The following is a 20,063-nucleotide window of genomic DNA, read 5'->3' on the forward strand; positions in this document are numbered from 1 at the left end:
TGTGTTGAGATGAGGTTTGAGATGATGTCATTTGTTTAATATGTGAACTTTGCCACCAAACATAATCACTGACAATGAAGCAACATGAGGGAAAAAAGGCAGTCATATTACTGATGTCCTTCTACAAGCAGGACCCACCACTCAGCAGTGATCTTAACACACGTCTGGAAAATTGAAGCATTTTCTAAAATAGTTTTAATTTTATTGTTAACTAGGATTTAAAAACTACATGTATGGGTTCAGCAGGGAAATCCAGTCAAATCAAAGATAAGAAACATGAAAACAGTTTAATGACTTTGCCACAAAATACAGTTTTAAAACGCTCCCTCTGATTTTAATTCAGGATTCTCTGCATAATATGTCTGTCTCTTGAAACATCCACACTTCACAAACGTGGAAGTAATTTGCAAAAATCAGCAAAACAAATGTGTTTCAGCACCTGAGACTAAAGCAGGGATGGGAACAATATTGAGATCCTCAGCCCAATTTCAAAGCAAATTAGACTCTGAGTGAAAAGCATGCTGGGTTAATCCGGCTTGTCCCACGACGCTGCTGCAAAAAGGAGATTCTTAATCTCAAGAGTTTCACTTCCTGATTAAAAAAGTTAAACCAAAAAGCATCAAAAATGAGCTTCCTCTGTTTCCACAGCCACCAGTAAACACGAGCATTACTACAACTATGGTTTAAAATTCTCTTCATGACATGCGTGAATATGGATTTTCTTCTTTATTTCTATTTCATTTTATGCCTATTTCTGTAAATATGGTGCAAAAGTTTGTTGACTTTTTTGAGTGACTCCTGGTATCAAACAGACAAACCAATCACATTGCCTCCTCGGCAGAAGTACAAACACCCCCTTTCTTTATCATACAATCATTACAATATATAAACATTGTTGTAGCTTCGCTAGGGAACATTTTTTTTTGAACATATGTATACACACATTCCCTATTTATTGTGGAAAGGTGTATAATGAACATTTGTCACATTTCCCAAATGATATTTCAGTCTTTAAATAAACTACTAAAATTGGTCCTCAGAGCTAAAACTCAAATACATTCTGTCCTCTAACATGTAAAGCCTGATTGTGAAAATGTGATTATATTATTCTTCTGCGACTGATGGTCAAGAACTAGAAGCGGAACAACTACTGTGAGGAGCAATCTGACACGCTCAAAACCAAAATCGCACACACTACACGGCCTTGGTTTATCGATTGCAGGTCAACAGCCTGTTCGTTCAGCATCTCTGACAACTTTTAAAAATCTCCACTGAAGTCAGTCAAAAGTAATCAGCATCTTTGCCCTTTGGTCTTAAAATCTGGAGCCAAAGTCTAACTCTTCCTCCACTTCTTCAAAATCCTCTTCATCACCTGCCACACCTGAAACACACAAACATGTTGAAGTCACCTCATATAACATAAGAGTGACATAGACTCAATTTATTTGTGCTGAAACTTCAGTGTGGTTTTTCATGTGCTCAGGTCAATGATTTTAGTCCATGTGAGGATTTTCTTTTCAGCAATTTCAAAGACATTTTTAAAAATACGATTTATAAATATGACTTACAAATCAAGGGGAAGTTAGTATCCATCCGTTTTGTTTTCCAACTATTTAAATTAGGTATATGTAACCACATTAACTACATACTGCAGCAGAAGTTGATGTTTCTCAGCGTGTCAGCGAGGTCATCGATATCGATGACGAAGTGGCTCATACTCTCATAACCGAGCTCTGGGAGCTCCAACTTCGAGGCTCTCGCCATCACCGCCATTCTGTAAACAAACGCAGAGACTTCATAGCAAGGCTCAAACATTTTAGCTGCAAAAGCTTATCCCCCTTTAAAAACAAAACAGAACTGAAATCTCATGTAAAGAGATGTGCTGCATCAGACTAAACTGCTAAGTCTGCAGTAAAAGTGAAGCATTTTATTTTCAAAGTTTTAAAAGCCAAACCCCAAAAAACACTTTTAATGTTACTTTACTATAAGCCTGAGTTTTAACATGGAAATTGCAGAAAGCAAGAAAGTGAATTTATGAGTTTGTAGCAGATAAAAAGTAACTGCACATTTTTAAGAAAATGATCATAGTGTTCTTAAATTAAATGAATTATTCTTACTTGAAGTGTAAATATCACACGAGTAAAACAACAACAAAACAGTAAAGCACATAAAAAGGCTGCTGTATTTAGCACAAAATGAAATTTTATTTTGAAGCATTTTAAACTCACATCAAACTCGAGCAATAAATGCTTTAACAATCCCTCAGACTCTCACTGCTAGTAATAATAGACAGTGTGTCACCACTGGCATACTGTAGATATTCACACAGATATACAGGTCAATATTAAAAATAAGACATGCTCAGTCATGTTAAACTCATTTTTGTTTAATTGCTTCTAATCTGCAGCCAGTGTTGGATCAATAAAACCAGCGCTAAGTATTTAATCAGGCAGACTTCCATCTCAGAGACTGATGCCGATTTCAAGTAAAAGGCCAAATGTGACTCGATCTATCAGCAAAGCAAACGCACGCTGACCTCCAGGTGTCCCCGCGTGGCTGCTCGCTGACTGCAGCATTGTTTGGTGTTTCGATCTCGTGGCCAAACCGTCTGTTCCACAAGTAATTAGTATGAAAGGGCCAAATATCTGACAGAGAAGGAACGACTGCTGGGGAAGGTTAAGACAAAATCTACGCTGTATATATAATCAATTAATATTGTATCAGTCACTATAAATTGATTTTTGAAGTGTGTTCTGCTCATTTTTGCTCTTTTTATTGGTCGTTGTTGTTGTGCTTTGCAAAAGCAAACGCTTTTTTCAGGGGAGGCGCCTTTGAGAAGCAGGTTTACTCAAACATTTCAGCTACAAAAGTTTGTTTTCCTTAAAAAAAAGAGCAGGTTCACCGCAAGCATGTGTGCCAGATGTGAAGGGGTCTGGAGAAGCTGTGGAGAACTTTATGCCACCTATAACATCATTCAGCTTGGTGGTGGTTCAGTGATGTTTTGGAGAAGAATATCCATGGAGGGATGCACAGACCTCTACAGGCTAAGCAACGGCACTTAGGTATTGGGATGAAATCCTTGGAGCCATTGTCAGACCCTACACTAGTGCAGTGGCAGAAGCATACAGTTGGTTCCTGGAGGATGAAGGAAGTGACACCACTGACTGTCCCCCATGCTGACTTGACCTAAATCCAACAGAACACATCTGGGACACGCATCAGTCCATCCAGCGGTGCCAGGATGCACCACAGACTGTCCGGGACCACAGTAAAGCCCTGGTGCAGATCTAGGAGCAGATCCTCCAGGACACCGTCCATCGTCTCATTAGGTGCATGCCTTGACGCTGCTATGGAGGTATAGAGGCATGTGGGGGACTTACAAACTACCGAGTACCACTTTGAGTTTCTGCAATGGAATTTCGGCAAAACTGACTTTTTTCACTTTGATTTTCAAGATGTCTTTGAATTCAGCCCTCTGTAGGTTGATGATTTTTCATTCCTATCAAACAATGCGGCGTTCTTTCATTCCTAACACATTACTCGGTCCATATCAGTGTAGACTGTTGAGCGATTTAATGTGGGAGTTCATATCAGTGAAATGATTGAACACCTTAAGGATGGAAAGCTTTCCCAAACCTATGAAAATGTATTTGTGAGACACTTTTTACTGGACTCCATCTAGACCACAGGTGTCCAACTCCAGGCCTCGAGGGCCGGTGTCCTGCAGGCTTTAGATGTGTCCTTGATCCAACACAGCTGATTTAAATGGCTAAATGACCTCCCCAACATGTCTTGAGGTTCTCCAGAAGCCTGTTAATGAACTAATCATTTGATTCAGGTGTGTTGACCCAGAGTTTTATCTAAAACCTGCAGGACACCGGCCCTCGAGGCCTGGAGTTCAACACCCCTGATCTAGACTGAAGCTGGCTGGGTTAAAAATTAAGGTTAGATAAACTTCTCAAAGTAAAAAGTAAAATATTTGACAGAAATGCAGGACGGAATGAGCACATTCACAATCAGAGCTTCATCAACGAGCACTTACTTTTCCAGTATGGCTTGGGCGCTCTGGTAGTGGAGAAAAGTAGAAAAGAGGAAAGAGACAAAGTTAATCACATTGTGCTTCAGTCATCTCTGCCAACAACATCTGTCACAAGTATTTGTCATAGACGTCACCGTGCTAAATGAAAACATGGATTTTTTAACACTGGCAGCTGCCAGAATGGCCTGATGGTGTTTACTACCTGCTTCCACTTGCTCTATCTTCTTTAACACCTGTTCTGGCAGAGGATGGAGCTGAACATAAAACAGCGACACCTGAGGCTCAGACTTTCTCTCTCCTACAAACGCATCGGCAGACACACACACACTTCTCTCCGTGGAGACGCAGTGACGCAGACATCAGCAGTAAAGATGCCGAATTTAGTAACAACCTGCTCGTCTCTTCAGGGACACGTGGGTCATCCAACTGTCGGCTCTCGGGTTTTATGAACTTATTTCAGGTTTTAATCAGTCCTCAAAGTGTGCCATGAAACTTTTTTTCCATAAAAGGGCCTGAATATCTGTAATGATACTAATACTTGGAGCTTATGAAAACACATTTACGTTAGTCCATCTACATTTTACAACATCGCATTCAATCATGTGTGCTCTGTCTAAAGTGAAAGGCGTGAATATGATCTTTATTATTCACTTTTTTTCAGGTGGTAAAAACTGATTCAGGCAGCTGACTGAGAAAGTTTTAGCTGGATTCATTCTGACAAAATCTGCATAAATCTAGATTAGTGGAATAGATGTGTTGTAATGATGGTAAAATATTCACAAACAGGCCAACCAACCTGTTCTTTTAGTCCAGCTGAAAACACCATCATTGAAATTTTAGGGCTTCTGTTTGGTTTGAAATACTCATTTGACCACTGCCTCTTGGCAGGCTTCTTGAAGAATGCCAACCTGTTATGCTTTTACCTATTTTGCCAGACTTAATCATCATGGATGGGATATTTCCATCGCCTATCTGGACCTAGATAAGGGACAGACCTCCCTCTCTCGGGCTGTGTCCACCAGCTCTTCTGGGAGGGAAACCAAAGCATTCCCAAGTCAGATGAGATAATCTCTCCAGTGTGTCGTGGGCCTGCCCCAGGGTCTTCCTCCAGTACTTGCTCAAAACACCTTATTTAGGAGGCATCGAGGAGGCGTACTATCAGATTTTTTAACCACATCATCAGGTAACTTCTGATGTGACGAGTAGCATCTCCAGCCTGAGCTACTTACGCTATATTTAAGAGGTACGAACCTCCCACAAGTTCTCACCTCTTAAAGATGAGGTGAACTGACTACATGAATACACTGAATGAACCAGGATTTTCCATGAGTGGATTATCTCTTCCCTGATGGCATGGCTGTATTTCAAGATGACAATTCCAGAATTCATTTGGCTCAGATTTTCAAAGGGTGATTCAGGGTGCATGAGGCATCATTCTCACATATGGACTGGCCACCACAGTGTCCACACTAGCTCCATTAAGAATCTTTGGCACGTGTTAGAGAAGACTTTACGCATCATCAGTACAAGATGTTGGTTAAAAATTAGCACTACTGTGGATGGAAAAAGGCTATAACAATACCGTAAAATATTTAAACAATACCTTGGTGACTGTGTGCTGTCATCAAAGCTAAAGGTGATCCAAAAAATGTTAGAGTGTGACTTTTTGTTTGGCCCTTTGGGATTGCATCAGGAAGCACATTCCAATGTTAACATCTGCAAAACCCAAATGTGGAGCCAGCTTAAAGTGTATATAGTTTATTGTGTATGTATACTGTTATAATAATGAATGATCATATTGAACATGCTAAAGTTTCAAATAACGAGGTAACTGTATGTAAGCTTTTAGACAGTTTTATTTGTACTCCTGGCTCTGTATGATGTCACTGAGAGAGGACTGAGATATAGTTAAAGCAAGAGTATGTTACCCTTACAGTACCTGTTAGACATCTAGACATACAGTATTTCTGATTATTTCATAGGCAAAGATGTGTTTAATTCTTGAGTCATTAACATAAAACTCACTAAAAGAATAGTTAAAATTAAATTTCTGCTTCTTTTTCTTTTGGTTATAAGAAAAACTGTTTGAAAAGGATGTTCCATTATTAATATTTTCATTTCATTTCTATTGTTGAATACCCAAAATTGAAAAAGTTTCAAAATTTCAGCTGTACCTGTTTATTCTGACTATGGCAAAAAGACAGTATTGAACACTGTGGGTAAAATGGCTCCTTCCATACAGAAGGCAATACTTATATACTTATATACTTAAATAAGGATTACCTTGAACTTTAAATGGAAAAAATACAGAGCTGGAAATGAGCAGTTCCCATAATAACCATAAACAAAAAAACTAATTACAGGAAATGGAAAAATCAGACCCAGTTTGCAAAAAGTGCATCAATTGAAATCTCCTCAGAGCATGTTTCAGAATGAAGATGAACTGTTTGCATGCAATGCCAGTATAAATAAATGTTTTTTTAATCTAAAGTGTGACTCATGTATAGCTGTAGGCCAGTTTTGATGTTCTTCAGCTGTTGTTGTTAAATTTGCTCCACTTACACAAGGGCACATCACAAAGGATGAAAAGTTCAAAGATGCTTCGTGAGTAATTTTGAGATTCCTCAACATGAGTTAAACTCGTCTCCTGCAGTGACTCCGTGGTGTTTATTTTCATTATCACCATCACACCGTGCTGCTGCTCCGTCAGCCCGGTTCTTATTAATTTGAGCTACAGCTGAAGTAGTAATTTTTAAGAACACCTACAGATACACAATGATTAAAACAGCAGGAAAACAAATCAGTTAATTTAATTTATTCTTGCTGAGCATCCCCGTGCTCAGGCTGAGCTAGTTATTGTGTGTTTTCTACATAATTAAGTGTGTTTTGTTCAATGTCCATACATTGAATGTGCATATGGAATACATCAAAATGTATGAGCATGTGATTGATTGGTGGATCAATGCGGTGTACTTGAGGGGCTGACCTGCTTCTCATTATCTCTACACGAGTGTGAATTAATCACGGGAGCGTCAGAGATGATGTTTGCCTTTAAGCTATTCAGGACCAGAGGAGACTCATGTGTCCTTGGGGGTGTTGTTGAAGCAGAGCGCCCGATGGAGAGGCATCCCGCTGGGCTCGCTCCTCCAGTATCCCTCCTCGCCCTGCGGCTGTGTACATAAAGCTCTTGATCATCAGTGGCCCGGGGACCACTGAGCATGGATTATCCTGTCTAATGAGAGCCGAGGCTGGGAAAATATCGATGAGTAGAGGGAAAGCGGAGGAGCACGTGAAGAGTGCCGTGAGACTGTTAAATAAATAAATAACAAAATAAACTGTTGATTTAAACATACGTCTGTGGTGCTGTTTTGTCATTGGTTGCTTTAACATAATTAAAAGAGGGCCAGGTGTTATCGAGCAGCGAGGTATTTAAGGAAGCCTGGAGGCTGATGTGGAAAAATGAATTAAGCTGTCAGCTAAAAACAGGAATTATTATTTAAATACAAAAATAATTTTTTTTTTTAATCTTTCTTGATGGTAAATAACACTCTGACCATCTTTCAGGCATACTTTTGCACATTATGCAGGCTTGAAATGGTTTTTTTTCCATTTCATTGTAATTATTTGTTCGTGTATTAACTGTAATTATGGGAACAAATCCCAGAAACGTATTTAAAGAAAACGCATTAAAAGGGCAGCAAAGTGGTTGGAAAACAAATGAACAGTAATTACTGTTTGGCTGGAATTACCTGTTGGCTAAATTTAAAGGCTTTAATGATGGGCTAAGAGTAATAAAGGGTTTGCTGGTGCTAATCAATAAAACAGATGTTTGAAATAGATCTCTGAAGTAGCAGATAAGATGTTGACATAGCTATAAATATTGGATAAATCGTCAATATAAATAGATTAGGATGGAAAAATGCAAAGTAATTAACGAACACTTCAGGTAGTTAGACACAGACATCTGAAAGTGATAACCAGCAAAGATTAATGATAGTGGGGTTGCTGGTAATGGAACAGCTAAAAAATAATGGTTTAAAAAGAAGCTAAATGTAGTACAGGTTTGACTCTAAATGGGACAAAAAAATTGCAGTAATGATTTTAGTACATTCAAATTAGAGTGTAAAAATTTATAGTAAAAATTTATTAAAGTGTAAAAATTTTCATCATGAACTAGATACCAGCATAGCGTGCAAACTGGACCGGCAACCAACTTTCATGGAGAGGCATTTGACTCAATCCACTTTGCTATTCTCAAAAAAAAAATAAATAAAAAATAAATAAATGCAATGCATATTTACAAGCATACATGTATAGCGTGCCAGTATAATCATAGAGAAATGTATCCACTGTTATAAAAATGGAGGCATTTTCTCTGTGAGTAGAAGTGGATCAGTGAACTCACCACACACTAGAACAACACATTTCTATTTGTTTTGCAAATTTTCAAGGAGCATAAAGCTTTAAAACTAGTCTGACAAGCTGATAAATTTCCTTTGATTTAGTTTCACTGAGACACTTTGAAAGGAGTACTTCCCCAAGCACAAGCCCGTCCACTCGGTGTCCTCCTCCCTCATGTTGCTACAGAAGCACTCTTTTGCAAACCCATTACCTCATTGGTTAAATCTGTGTCTTAAGTTTTCCATTACCAAACTGTATGAATTAGTGCACATTATAATTGAAGTGAGGAGGTACAGCGACTCATAGGATGGGCCTGGACCCCGGAGGCCTGTCCACACTGTCCACACTGTTGGTCCCTTTTCCAGCAGAAATATTTTGCCCACTTAATAATATTCAATAAAAAAAATATAATAAGAATCAACGAATCAATCGCTTGCTGGAAGACTTAGAAGTGGAAAAATTGGAGGCACAAATTTCTGGACTCTTTTTTGTATTTTGCACCAGGAAGTGTGACATTACAAGTCGTTAAGAATGGATTGCATAATGAGGCTTATTGTGTGAGCTGTTCATTTCATCTGAGCCAGAGGTTTGAATCATGGTTACGTTTACAGTCCTCCTACTGAAAAGAGGAACAACAACCACGTCCTGTCAAATGATACCGAAGCAATGGAAAGACGAGGAGCCGTGCTGATGCCTTACTTTGATTTACTACAGAAACATTTCTTTGTAACGATGCAGACATTTGACTTTAGGCTGTCCACCTTATGTTTCAAAGATGTATATTTCTATAAATGTGAATGTTTAGACACACACCTCACAATTGCAAAATTGGAGGTGTACTGTGAGAGAAAAACGGGACAGTCATTTTTGATCAAGTCTGGAAACACAAGGAATCACCTTGAGAAACTGCAGTTTTTTCCCACCTGTATGAACAGAGGCATGTGCGGCTCCTCCATGGACTGTATGCCTGACTCGACCAGCGTGACGCCCACCTCCAGGTGATCGCTGTGCTGACGGATGAGCGACTGAACATGTTTGAGCTTTTCATCCTGTTCTCTGGTGATGAGACCCACCAGCTCCTGCTTCCGCTCCTCCAAGATGGACACCAAACGTTCAAAGTGGCCGCTCAGGTGTTCTCTCTGCCGCTGGCCGTTTTCCTAAAGAATGATGGCGTGACGGCGTTAGTCATTTGAGCAGTTCCTGTGTGAAATTTAATGTAGTGATATTTTCTAACTATCAGTCCCACTTAAACTTCACCGTCATTGTTTTCTGGTTAATATCAGTATCAATGATTAAACATGGATGTATCCACCATGATGTCACCCAAACCAGTGTGTCTTTCCTTTAAGATGCAAAAACTAAATCGCAGAAACCACAACACAGCTGGTCTGTGGTCTCTAGCCTCAGTCACAGCAACTTCATGACTTTTCAGCCCTTTTTTGTAACTGAGAAATCAATTTCAGTTTATTGCAGAAATTCATGTTATCACACCACATTTTGCATTAGCTAAATTTGATCCAGGATAGACTGATTTCATCTACTGATTACTGTTTGTCTCTTTAAGGAAATAATTATCCTTAAAAAAATTAAATTATGCTTTTTAAGGCAGTACAGAAATGAGAGGAAACAACAAATGCAGCAGGGACAAAAAACAAAACAGGGATCACATAATGTGGTAATGATCTCTCTTCAGTAACTGATTCGAGTTGTTTTATGTGAATTTCATTCATATAACTTTCATTGTCGTGTAACTTGTATTTTTGCATATTTCTAATAAATCAGTTTTTCCTCATAAATATATAATTTCTTTCTTAAATTTAACAGTTTTTCTTCTCACAAATTTATGAGTTTAATCCCAAACTTTCAAGTTTTTATTCTCAGTATTTTACCCTACTAACTCAGCCCCTTCATTGTGTTTTCTTCAGCGACCCTTATATACTCGTATAGCTAAAGCGGCTGGATTTAGACATGAAACTGCATCCTTTGCGCCTCATGTGTTTACGTCTAACCTCTATGGTGCGGCAGATTGCTTCCATCTGAGAGATGACTGCCTGGACGTTGTCATTACTGGCCACCAAGATCGCAATGCCGTCACTCAGCTCCGTCTGCAAACATTCAGAGCATCAGCGACATCAGTTAATATGGAAACTTAAAGTTAACAGCGAAAAAAATATTACAAAAACAAACCTAATGTGTTTGAATTTGTCAGCTTTGATAACATCATATCCGTCAGCAATGAAATCAGCTGTCAGGAAATGGTCTGTTATTTCTTGCCAGTGAATAAACAAATAAATGTCATCCAGCCCTGTTATAATCATCCAAGAAGAGCTTTTCAAGATATATTCAAATTATTAAGACACTCAAACAATTATGAATCATTTTCTTTCCCTTCAGTTAGACTATTGAAATCATCTTTTACATCTACCAACTAAAAATAAATCAATAAGTGTTAAATTCATCATAATGCAGAAAAAGTGAGTCCATTACCCAGATTTTAATGACCCAACATGTGTTTCAGGAGGGATTTTTAAGCTTTATCTAGTGTTTGCTCTTCAGGCTCCTCAGATATGGAACGATCTACCCGAGTAACACCAGCTTGCTGCATCAGCATCTTCTTTAAAATGACTTTTTAGAGGTTTCCCTACATATTTTCTAAATATTTGACATTCTATTTAGTACATCCTACCAAAGCTGCAGTGGATCTTACACAGTGGTGAGGTGTTTTATGGACATTCACAATTCATAAGAATCGCTACTCTTCCTACAGTGTTGCTCAGAATTTAGTAAAACTTACAAACAATGACAATCACCTCAAAGGTCTTCAGCCAAATTCTGCTCAAGGTCAAGGTCACATTTCTTCGTTCTCAGTGGATTTTAATTCTCACAATACAGCAAGCCAATGCCGAGAAAACATCATGTTCTTTCTGTACTTCACACTTTACAGTAACCTGTGAATTATGACGAGCCATGAGCCGGATGAGCTACTGCGTCACTGTTACTCTGGTATTCTTAACTGAGAGGCACTCTGTTGTATTCATGGTGACATTATAAGCTGATAAAATACTGTCAGAGCCTCAGTTCAATTTTTTAAATTAGACGTTTCAGCTGAAGTAAAACACTTCAGTACCACTATTTTTCTTAAATACTATGTATTTTTTTTTTAATTGTTATTCATATTTAACAGTCTGTGTGTTTTGTGTTTTGGAAAAATGCACTTTTGTCCAGAAGTGGTTGGTTTCATTCCTTTAATTCAGATCAGAGGTCCATGATTACTTTGAGTAGCTGAAAATGCTCAGCTTTCTAGATTTTCACTATTTTTCCTTGTTTTTTTGATATTTAAACTACTTCTATTTGGACTGCAAAGACAGCTTCAACTTTTGCTTTGGGACAGACATTTTATGGAGGAAAAAATCACAGAAAATAAAATAGAAATAAATTCCACCTACAAGAAAATCTGACAGTCGACCGCTGAGTGTCTTATCATTCTCGTAGATGCTGACTTTAACTTAAACCTCTCTCATAGTAATCACAGGATTGCTCCGCAGGATGATTACTTTCTCATTAGTAACCGCCACCACCAGCAAGCACAACAACAACATGAGTCATCAACATGCATCTGCTTAGAGTATCTTATGACATCATGCATATTTTTATAGTCTTTTACAGCCACTTTACAGTTAGAGTGCGATTTGATGAGCTGCTCGTGTAACAAACACTCTCGCTTCTGTGCCGGCCAAATGAGATCACCAAACTTTTTTGTTTTTCAGATTGCACAAAGATGGGGAATCAACAACTTTCAGGAGCCTCATCTAAATTTCAGATGAGTGAATCAGATGCAGAGTGAGAGATGGAGAGGCCGGCACTGAAATGTCAACAAAGCCAACTGCTCGATAACATGCCGGACGCTGCTGCTGCTGCCATCTGCATGACAAAACTGCTGCACTTTGTCTTTGTGTGACTTTGTGTGTTGAAAAACAGAAGTTGCACTTTAATTCTGTGCACAGAGCAATGCCACTGATGTTTAGATGGACAGATGATCATGTACATGTACCGACGCCTTGATTTTAGTGGGTATACGTATGCTGTTCATGTGCTCTGAGTATTCGATCAGTCAGCTCTTGGTCTTGTTTTAGCTGCATCATAAACACAAAGTCATTTATAATCTAAGGTCTTAAGTTTTTATCAGAATAATCAAAATTGAGGTTAAAAATGTCTTAAAATTCTCATCCTAACAGTTGCTGTGTCTTCTCTTTTTAGTCATTAACTGGTTTCCACAGTGGGAACTGGTGTGCATCTTGCTTGAAGAGGAAGAGGAAAAATGTAAAAATAGAAATAAGACAAAAAATGCTGGAAGATAAAGGTCATCGTATGAACACACTAACCTGTATTTTTCATGATAGAGACTATTTTACCAACTCTGTGGTGATTTGACCTTTAAACAGGCTCAAGCTCTCGGAGCAGGGCTCTCTGCAACTAAGCTGAAAATAAAATTAAATGAAGGTAAAAGAAGTTTGTTTGAGGGTGGAAATGTGAATTGGACTGGGCTCATTTAAAGTATGAGATGGAAATAAGGGGTGAGAATCACAAATGAACCCTGGGAAAACAAAGATGGGGCATTTATTTCAGCAAGCAGTGTTTTATTTTGAAAGCTGACCTGATTATCTGTGTTGTTCATATTTCTAACTTCATATTTAGATAATGTGTAAATTGTAATCAGCTCATTTAATTATTTTCTTGAGCTGGCTACCATCCTCTCCACCCTGAGCTGCTTCTTCTTCTTCATCGATACACATTAGTTGACTTCAGTTCTATTTAACAATGATTCATTTTATAAGTTTTGTAGTGGTGATGCTGAGGGGATTCATTTAGAAAGCTGTACGTTTTATTATAAATTTCAATGTGTGGGGGCAGTGAATTAATAAAGTATTGAAGGCATAAGTGATACGACATATTGGCATGTTTCTACTGATGTTGTGACCACAGAAAGTCAGTGACATCGGTGACAGTCGACTACATGTAAAATAACTGCTGCAGAAACAAAGTGCGCAGATCCAGACTCAAACTTTCCCAAACTTTTAAGCAAGTGACTGAAGCAACAGTGAAGTGCACCATGTGAGATGTGACAGTGTGGTAAACACATCAAAGGGTTACCTAGGCAACCAGAGATAGGAATGTCCAGTAGTGCTTAATTGTCAGTAATGTGCTATGAGCAAGTTTAAAGTGGATCTATTGAGGCTGTTTAACCAGTATTGTTCCTACTGTTTGCTCTATAATGTCATTTCTCATGATATTTACAATATACGAGCATCACCCACCTGCTGTTTAAACCTTCTGTTTGCAAGGGTCGGCCAGTTAGAATAAAGACTGGTTAAAAGGAGAGGTAAGAGAGCGAAAACAACTTGGTTTAGTCAGACGTGAAGTGGCGTGAAGTGCAAACTGTATGCCGTAACTGTCCTTCACCTTCTGTCTCATGTAGACGGTGCCGAGCGGAGCCACGTCACAGTCTCTGTGCTGTCCGAACACTTTGCACATGGAGCAGGTCGGCGTCTGGCAGGACAAGCAGTAGATGTTGATCTTCTCGTCTTCATGTTCTTCACACATGAGCTGCTGCTGCTGCTGCTCTGGTTTCATGCTAACAAGTCTGCAAGACACAAAAAAATATCATGTTTAATGTAAGGATTGCTCCAGGAAAATTTGGATGTGGTCATAAAAGCCTGGTGTGTTTATATAACAGGTTTCTGTCAGTATCACACCCATTTGTAGTCAGTTTTAATATTTACCTTAACATATTAACAGTGAAAAAAGTATATTTTAGGTCAATCTTTAACTTAAAGCAGCCTGTAATTAAAATGTCTTAGACTCCTTTACAGTAAATATGAATAAGGTTGTAAAAAATGTCTTAAATTTAACATCCCACCCCTGTAGATAGCCTGCAGCAGCCTGCATCTGCAAGGGCAGTTGCACAGTACTCCCTAAAGCACATAGAAAGTTCAGATGAAAACCAGTGTTTCACTTACAAAATAATCCAGAAGTAGGTCTTTTTTTATAAGCTGTTAGCCATCATTTTAATACCCTTGAAATGAGACTAAAAGGAAACTTGGCTAATTTGTAATCTCATTCCCATGCACAGCATGCACAAGACTTGGCATCATTGTCTGTATTGTTGAAGCAGCTTAGTTTACTTCTGTTATCACTGACGTATTTTGACGTCAGTGGATGATGGAAGAACTGCATAAAGAGTTTGGCAGAGGTGGCAGCTGTCTCTTTGCCACCTGCAAATCAGGAATGTCACTGCTCACTTACAGCTCAGCTGGTTTCCTTTATTATAGCTTTAATATATACAAGAATAGTGTATGTATATAAAGGTCATTATCATTGCTGTCTCCTTTATTTTTGTGCGTGTGATTTGACATCATTCTCCTCCCAGATTGATCACTGCCAGACATTTCATTTAAAAAAAGAAGCTGACACGGACATGGATAATTCTGTAGCTTCCGAGAAACAACAGCTAAATTTCATGAAATAAACTGTCCTTTGTACTCTGACGCAGGCGTCTCTGACAGAAACGATGATTAAGTTATGATAATATTTTTCACGTGTGAAAAAATGATGAGAAAACCACAAGTTACAAAAGATTTGTGACCATCCGTGTGAACAATCACATCTATTTTAGCCCACACGGATAACGAGGGGACTCCTGTCGCTCTTCTTTTTTATCACTGACTCATTCAGCTTCTATTCTGAGAGGAAGAGACAAAGTTACACTGAGGATGATCTGTTGTAGTAAGTGTGGAGAGCAGATGTAGTAAAGAGGCTGCTGCTTGAAACGCTTTACTTTTTATACAAAGTGCATGCGTGTGGAAACAACTGTCATACTATCATTTCTACAGTGCTCGGGTATTGGTTATACTCAGGTGGAACAGTTACAGTATCAGGTTCCACATGAGTCATGCTGGGGAAATATTTGATAACTGATTCTGGTTGATACACTCATAGAAAACGACTCTACTTTTAGATCTGGTTCAGAATTTGGGTTTCTTCAGCAAAAATCTAAATAGTAAAGATCTTTCTGTCTACCTATTATTAAAAATCGAATGTGTTACTGCAACAATCTGTAACAATCTGTTACTACAGCGAAAGCATCAGAAGTTTCTTTTTCTCATGTATCAATACAAAAGACACTCTTCATATTTCCAACATGTTTCCTTGTGCACACAACACATCATTCACCTGTAATCATCAACCTGTGCATCAAAATGTATTAATATACCAATAAAGAAAATACAATAAAATATAAAACCGACACGTGTCTCAAGACTGGCTAACATATTTTAGTCAGTACTTCAAAACTGAGTGACTTGTGCTTGATTTTGTCTTTAAATATGTCTCTGGGAATAAAGGAGAGACAAATCACCCAAAAATGAACGCTAAAATGTTGTTTATTTGATTATGATGATGTTGATTATGTAAGCATGCATGGCTTTGTCATTACTGCTAAATATACTTCATATCAGCCACAATAAACAAGAACACAACATACAGTATATGCATACATCACCTCTGCTCTGCTGACAAACATGCAAACCCACAAACCTGCTGTAATACAATATGATGCTGCTCTCTGCAGGCAGTCACTCATTACTACAGCTAAGTGCACTCTCGATAAACATGTTAGTGTTTTTAAACGATGAACGAAGAATTTCAAGTTTTACAAACAGTATAATGTTTAATTTTTATGATTTTTCTGATTACTTAGATTTGTATTAATCTCATTACATAATAATAATGTAATATAAAATAAATTAGTTGGATGAACTTGCACTGATTAACTTTTGTGAGTTTACCCGGATTGGACGTGGCAGTTAGTAGTGAATCAGGATTGGTTTAATGAGATAAATGTTTCTGAGGAAGACACAGGAAGGTGAGTCCCATAGTAACAACAAGAAATATAAACAGAGGTTGTCTTGGGTGTCCAGTGGTACAACTACTTGACTTTGGTTTAATACAACTAACAAATATTACTGGAAAGGTGGATTCAAAAACTGAACATGCTGTTTCAGATTCTCTCCCTTCAAGACATCTCTCTCCTGATTGGCCGGCTCCTGCAAACAGAAGCTTGAATAGTAGGTGGGTGTGGCTTCTGAGTCTGGGCCACTGAGTCTGGGCCTGAGATGAGCAGATTATTAATACCCTCTCAATGATGTCATACAGAAGCAAGAGAAGAAAAAACTGTCTCAAACTGAGTATTTTATCTCCAACATACCATTGTATCTGGTATTTGCAAAACAACAAAAAAAACAAACAGAACAAGCCTAACTCTGCTTAGACTTCATTAATTAAGAGGCACAGCTTCATCAGAGCAATCCTGTGGCTGTATTGAGACATCGCTACAATGCTAGTGTGCCCCCTCAAATATGTACATGTGATGATTTAAAAAGTTCACTAAAAGAAACATTTGCCTGGGTTACTACCCCTTCTTTCAACCCTCCCTCTCTGGGTCATTCACCTGGAGGACTCCTGCTGTCTGTAGATGTCGATAATGTTCTCCACCAGCAGGTTCCTCTGGAGGCCATAGACTCCATGGCGGTCGAGCACCACCTCATGGCGGCACGACGGACAGCGAAAGCGACCGCCACTGGCCGTCGCACTGGAGGAACCACGGGAATGCCACAGAGGATTAGCTGACTGGATTTAAGAGGGGGGGAAAAAACAAACAACAAACTGCTTCAGACTGCTTCACTGGTGGATTTCTGTTTGGTTGCACATATGAACCCAGTATCAGTGAAGAGAGAGGAAGACTCTGCTTTGACTTTTATTAAACTGAAGAATCGGTAGCCAGATGGCAATAAATGTGACCCACATCTGCAGTTTTCCACAGGCCACATTTGGCCTCGACTGACGGTGCTGACTCACCCTGAGTCAGCACCGTCAGTCGAGGCCTCAGCTCAGCCACAGATCCACTTTCCATGAGCCAGATGTTAGGTGTGCCGTGACATCTGGCCATTTAACTGCAATGTTTTGTGCCCCTAAATTAGATTTTTTAGGTCGAAATAAAAATATATTTGCATATAAGAAAGAAAAAATATATATCTATAAGAAAGAAAATATTTTTACATTAGAAAAAGCCTCTGAGATAAGGTTGTTGGTGTTGATAAATGACTAAATGTGATTTCTAAATTTCAAAAGCGTGTTTAATATACAGATACTATCTGCTAACATGGGAGTGGACTAGGACAAAATAAATACTGTCTGTTTGGGTTTTCACTCGATCACATTGTAGCTGTGAATCTAAGGTCACTGCAGACTCTGAGGATGTGTAGATAAAGGGGAACTCCAACTAAAACCTTTAAAACTAACAGTGTAATCTCTGAATACTGAAAAACCCCGAAGGCTTCTTCTTCTTTTCTTTCAGTCTCACCTGGAAGATGTCATTGGCACACTTGCGGCAGAGGTTGTGCTGACAGGGCAGGATGACCACAGGTTTGGAGAACATCTCCAGGCAGACGGGACAGATCAGCTGCTTTTCCAGATTCTCCATGGTGGCTCCGCTTCCAGCACCGGGCCCAGAGCTGCCTGCTGTCGGGTGCTTAAAGCCGAGAGCAAAGCTCATCACCTCCGGCAGTGAGGAAGATGTCAAAGACGTCAGGAAGCTCTGCCCTTCTACTCTCAAATGGCTGTAAAGTTAGTTGGTTTTAGTATTTTCCACTTAGCTGTTACGCCATTTCTAACCACAGTTGTCCATGTCCACCGCTTTATGCCACAGCCAGCTTGCCTAAAGCCCAAGTAAAGACCCTCCCACACACCTCAGGCCCACAGCAGCCAGCCTGTCCCTCTGTTGGTATTTTTAGCTCCTCAGTTTGTTCTGGCTTGGGTTACTGTCTAAACTGCGTTCCTGAAAGTCTGGGCGTGGCAGGGGATCACAGCAGGGTTCGGTATCTGGGTTCAAATTATTCTATTTTTATGAAGTCTGATACTTCAGAGGGGATCCTGGTGACATAATGCAACCTGTGACAGCAAAGTTTCAGGTGATTAGCATGCTGGCATAAACAGCTTGAAGCATTACTCAACTTAGATGTCTGTTTGTTCCTGCAGAACACGCCGAGTGCGCAACATCTCTGTTCATCCAACTTTCTGACTAATCTCACCAGGAGATTAGTCAGAAAGGTGGAGTATTTGTTGTGCTGTATGTTTCCAACAAGCCTTCTTCTTATTTGGAGCAAAGCAAAGTGTGTACTCGGGTGAAAATATTGTTTAATCAAAGATATTTAATATTAAAACCTCTAAAAACAAACTTCAGTCAACAAAGCTTTGCTAAATAATGAGCCGGGTACAAGTCAACACATTTAAAGCATTTTCTTTTCCACGGCTGATTTAAGTTTCTTGGCGACATTCAATTCAGTAAGAAGTCAACATCTTTTTAAAAAAATCTTACCAAAATGGTTCAACTGTTAAAAGAAATCCTAATAAAGTTAAAATTTTAGTTTGGTTCTTTGCTTTTTTATATTAATTTTCCACTCTACTAAATATATAAATGTAAGGTGTGCGACTGAGTCATCAAGCATGAGAAGCAGAAGAAGAAAAAAGCTGAACAGAATCGCTGGCCAAGCAGCTCCAAACAAACAACAGCTCACAGGACATTTAAACTCCAATATAAATACAGAAATATCAGTCAGAGAATAGATAACTGACTCAAGAGCACCATCTACTGTTTAACCTCAGCACCCTCAGTCTCAGGAGAAAGCATTTATTGAATATCTGTGTCAAATGTGCAAGAAAACCTCAGATTATATCACATTTATACAGTAGCTTGGGCATCAAAGGATGGGACAGCTGAGGAATTTCTTTTTGGGGCTTAAACTTAACAAACTATAACTATGATGCAACTACAACAACATCATATTATGGACCACTCAAGTCATTTTAACTAATATGAGGGCAAAATGTGATCAGACAAATCAAGTAATGTGTTGTGATTATTAATATTTAATACTAAAGACGTGAAGTTTATCTATGCAGTCATGTTAAAGAGCAGAGGAAAGCTGACTACTGGCCTAAAATTAAGAATAGTAAAGTCTATAAATGTATGAAGCAGTCTGAATCTGTATTTCACTGTATGCTGCACATTGAGGCAGGACATGTTCTTTTTGTCACTGTAGCTATGAATTAACTGTTGTACAATCACTTTTATGCTAGGCTCTGACCTGGTAAACTATAATTGATTACTCATGCAGAACCTAAGCCTGATCTCGTCCACAATGTGACCCAGAGACCCCTTTGTGGCCTTCAACCTGTCAGCATACAGCAGTGAGGTCTGTTCCCAGGGACAGACAAAAAAACAAAAACAAAACCCTGAAGTATTTGCTAATCAACAGAATGGAGTTGGCAGGACTAAGCTGCTAATGGGCTAACAGGACTATTAATAGTCCGGAGCGGAGGGCTGCTGCAGAGTGAGCCAAACATACAAACACAGGGATTCAAGCTGAAGACCTCCGTGTTACCGTTCTGTGATTACCTTCCTGTCAACAAACTTTTCATTAATTAAAAAGAAAACCCATCCTGCACCCTTAAGAGCACCAAATACAACTGGGCTCTCATTCATTTGTCATATAAGCTTTGCTTTAGT

General features: G+C 38.9%; 1 protein-coding gene across 1 annotated transcript; it reads right to left on the bottom strand.

Moving 5' to 3' along the window:
- Positions 1-268: 268 nt before the first annotated feature.
- On the bottom strand, positions 269-18,237 carry trim54 (tripartite motif containing 54). Its single transcript, XM_005464806.4, has 8 exons — positions 17,859-18,237; positions 16,947-17,125; positions 13,901-14,081; positions 10,450-10,545; positions 9,364-9,597; positions 4,043-4,065; positions 1,650-1,774; positions 269-1,381 (listed from the first exon to the last, which is right to left on the bottom strand). Exons 1-8 carry the CDS (start codon positions 18,048-18,050, stop codon positions 1,314-1,316), a joined length of 1,098 nt encoding a protein of 365 aa, XP_005464863.1. The 5' UTR covers positions 18,051-18,237; the 3' UTR covers positions 269-1,313.
- Between the last annotated feature and the right edge of the window lie 1,826 nt (positions 18,238-20,063).

This window comes from Oreochromis niloticus, linkage group LG15, assembly GCF_001858045.2.
Source record: "Oreochromis niloticus isolate F11D_XX linkage group LG15, O_niloticus_UMD_NMBU, whole genome shotgun sequence".
NCBI classification, from domain to species: Eukaryota; Metazoa; Chordata; class Actinopteri; order Cichliformes; family Cichlidae; genus Oreochromis; species Oreochromis niloticus.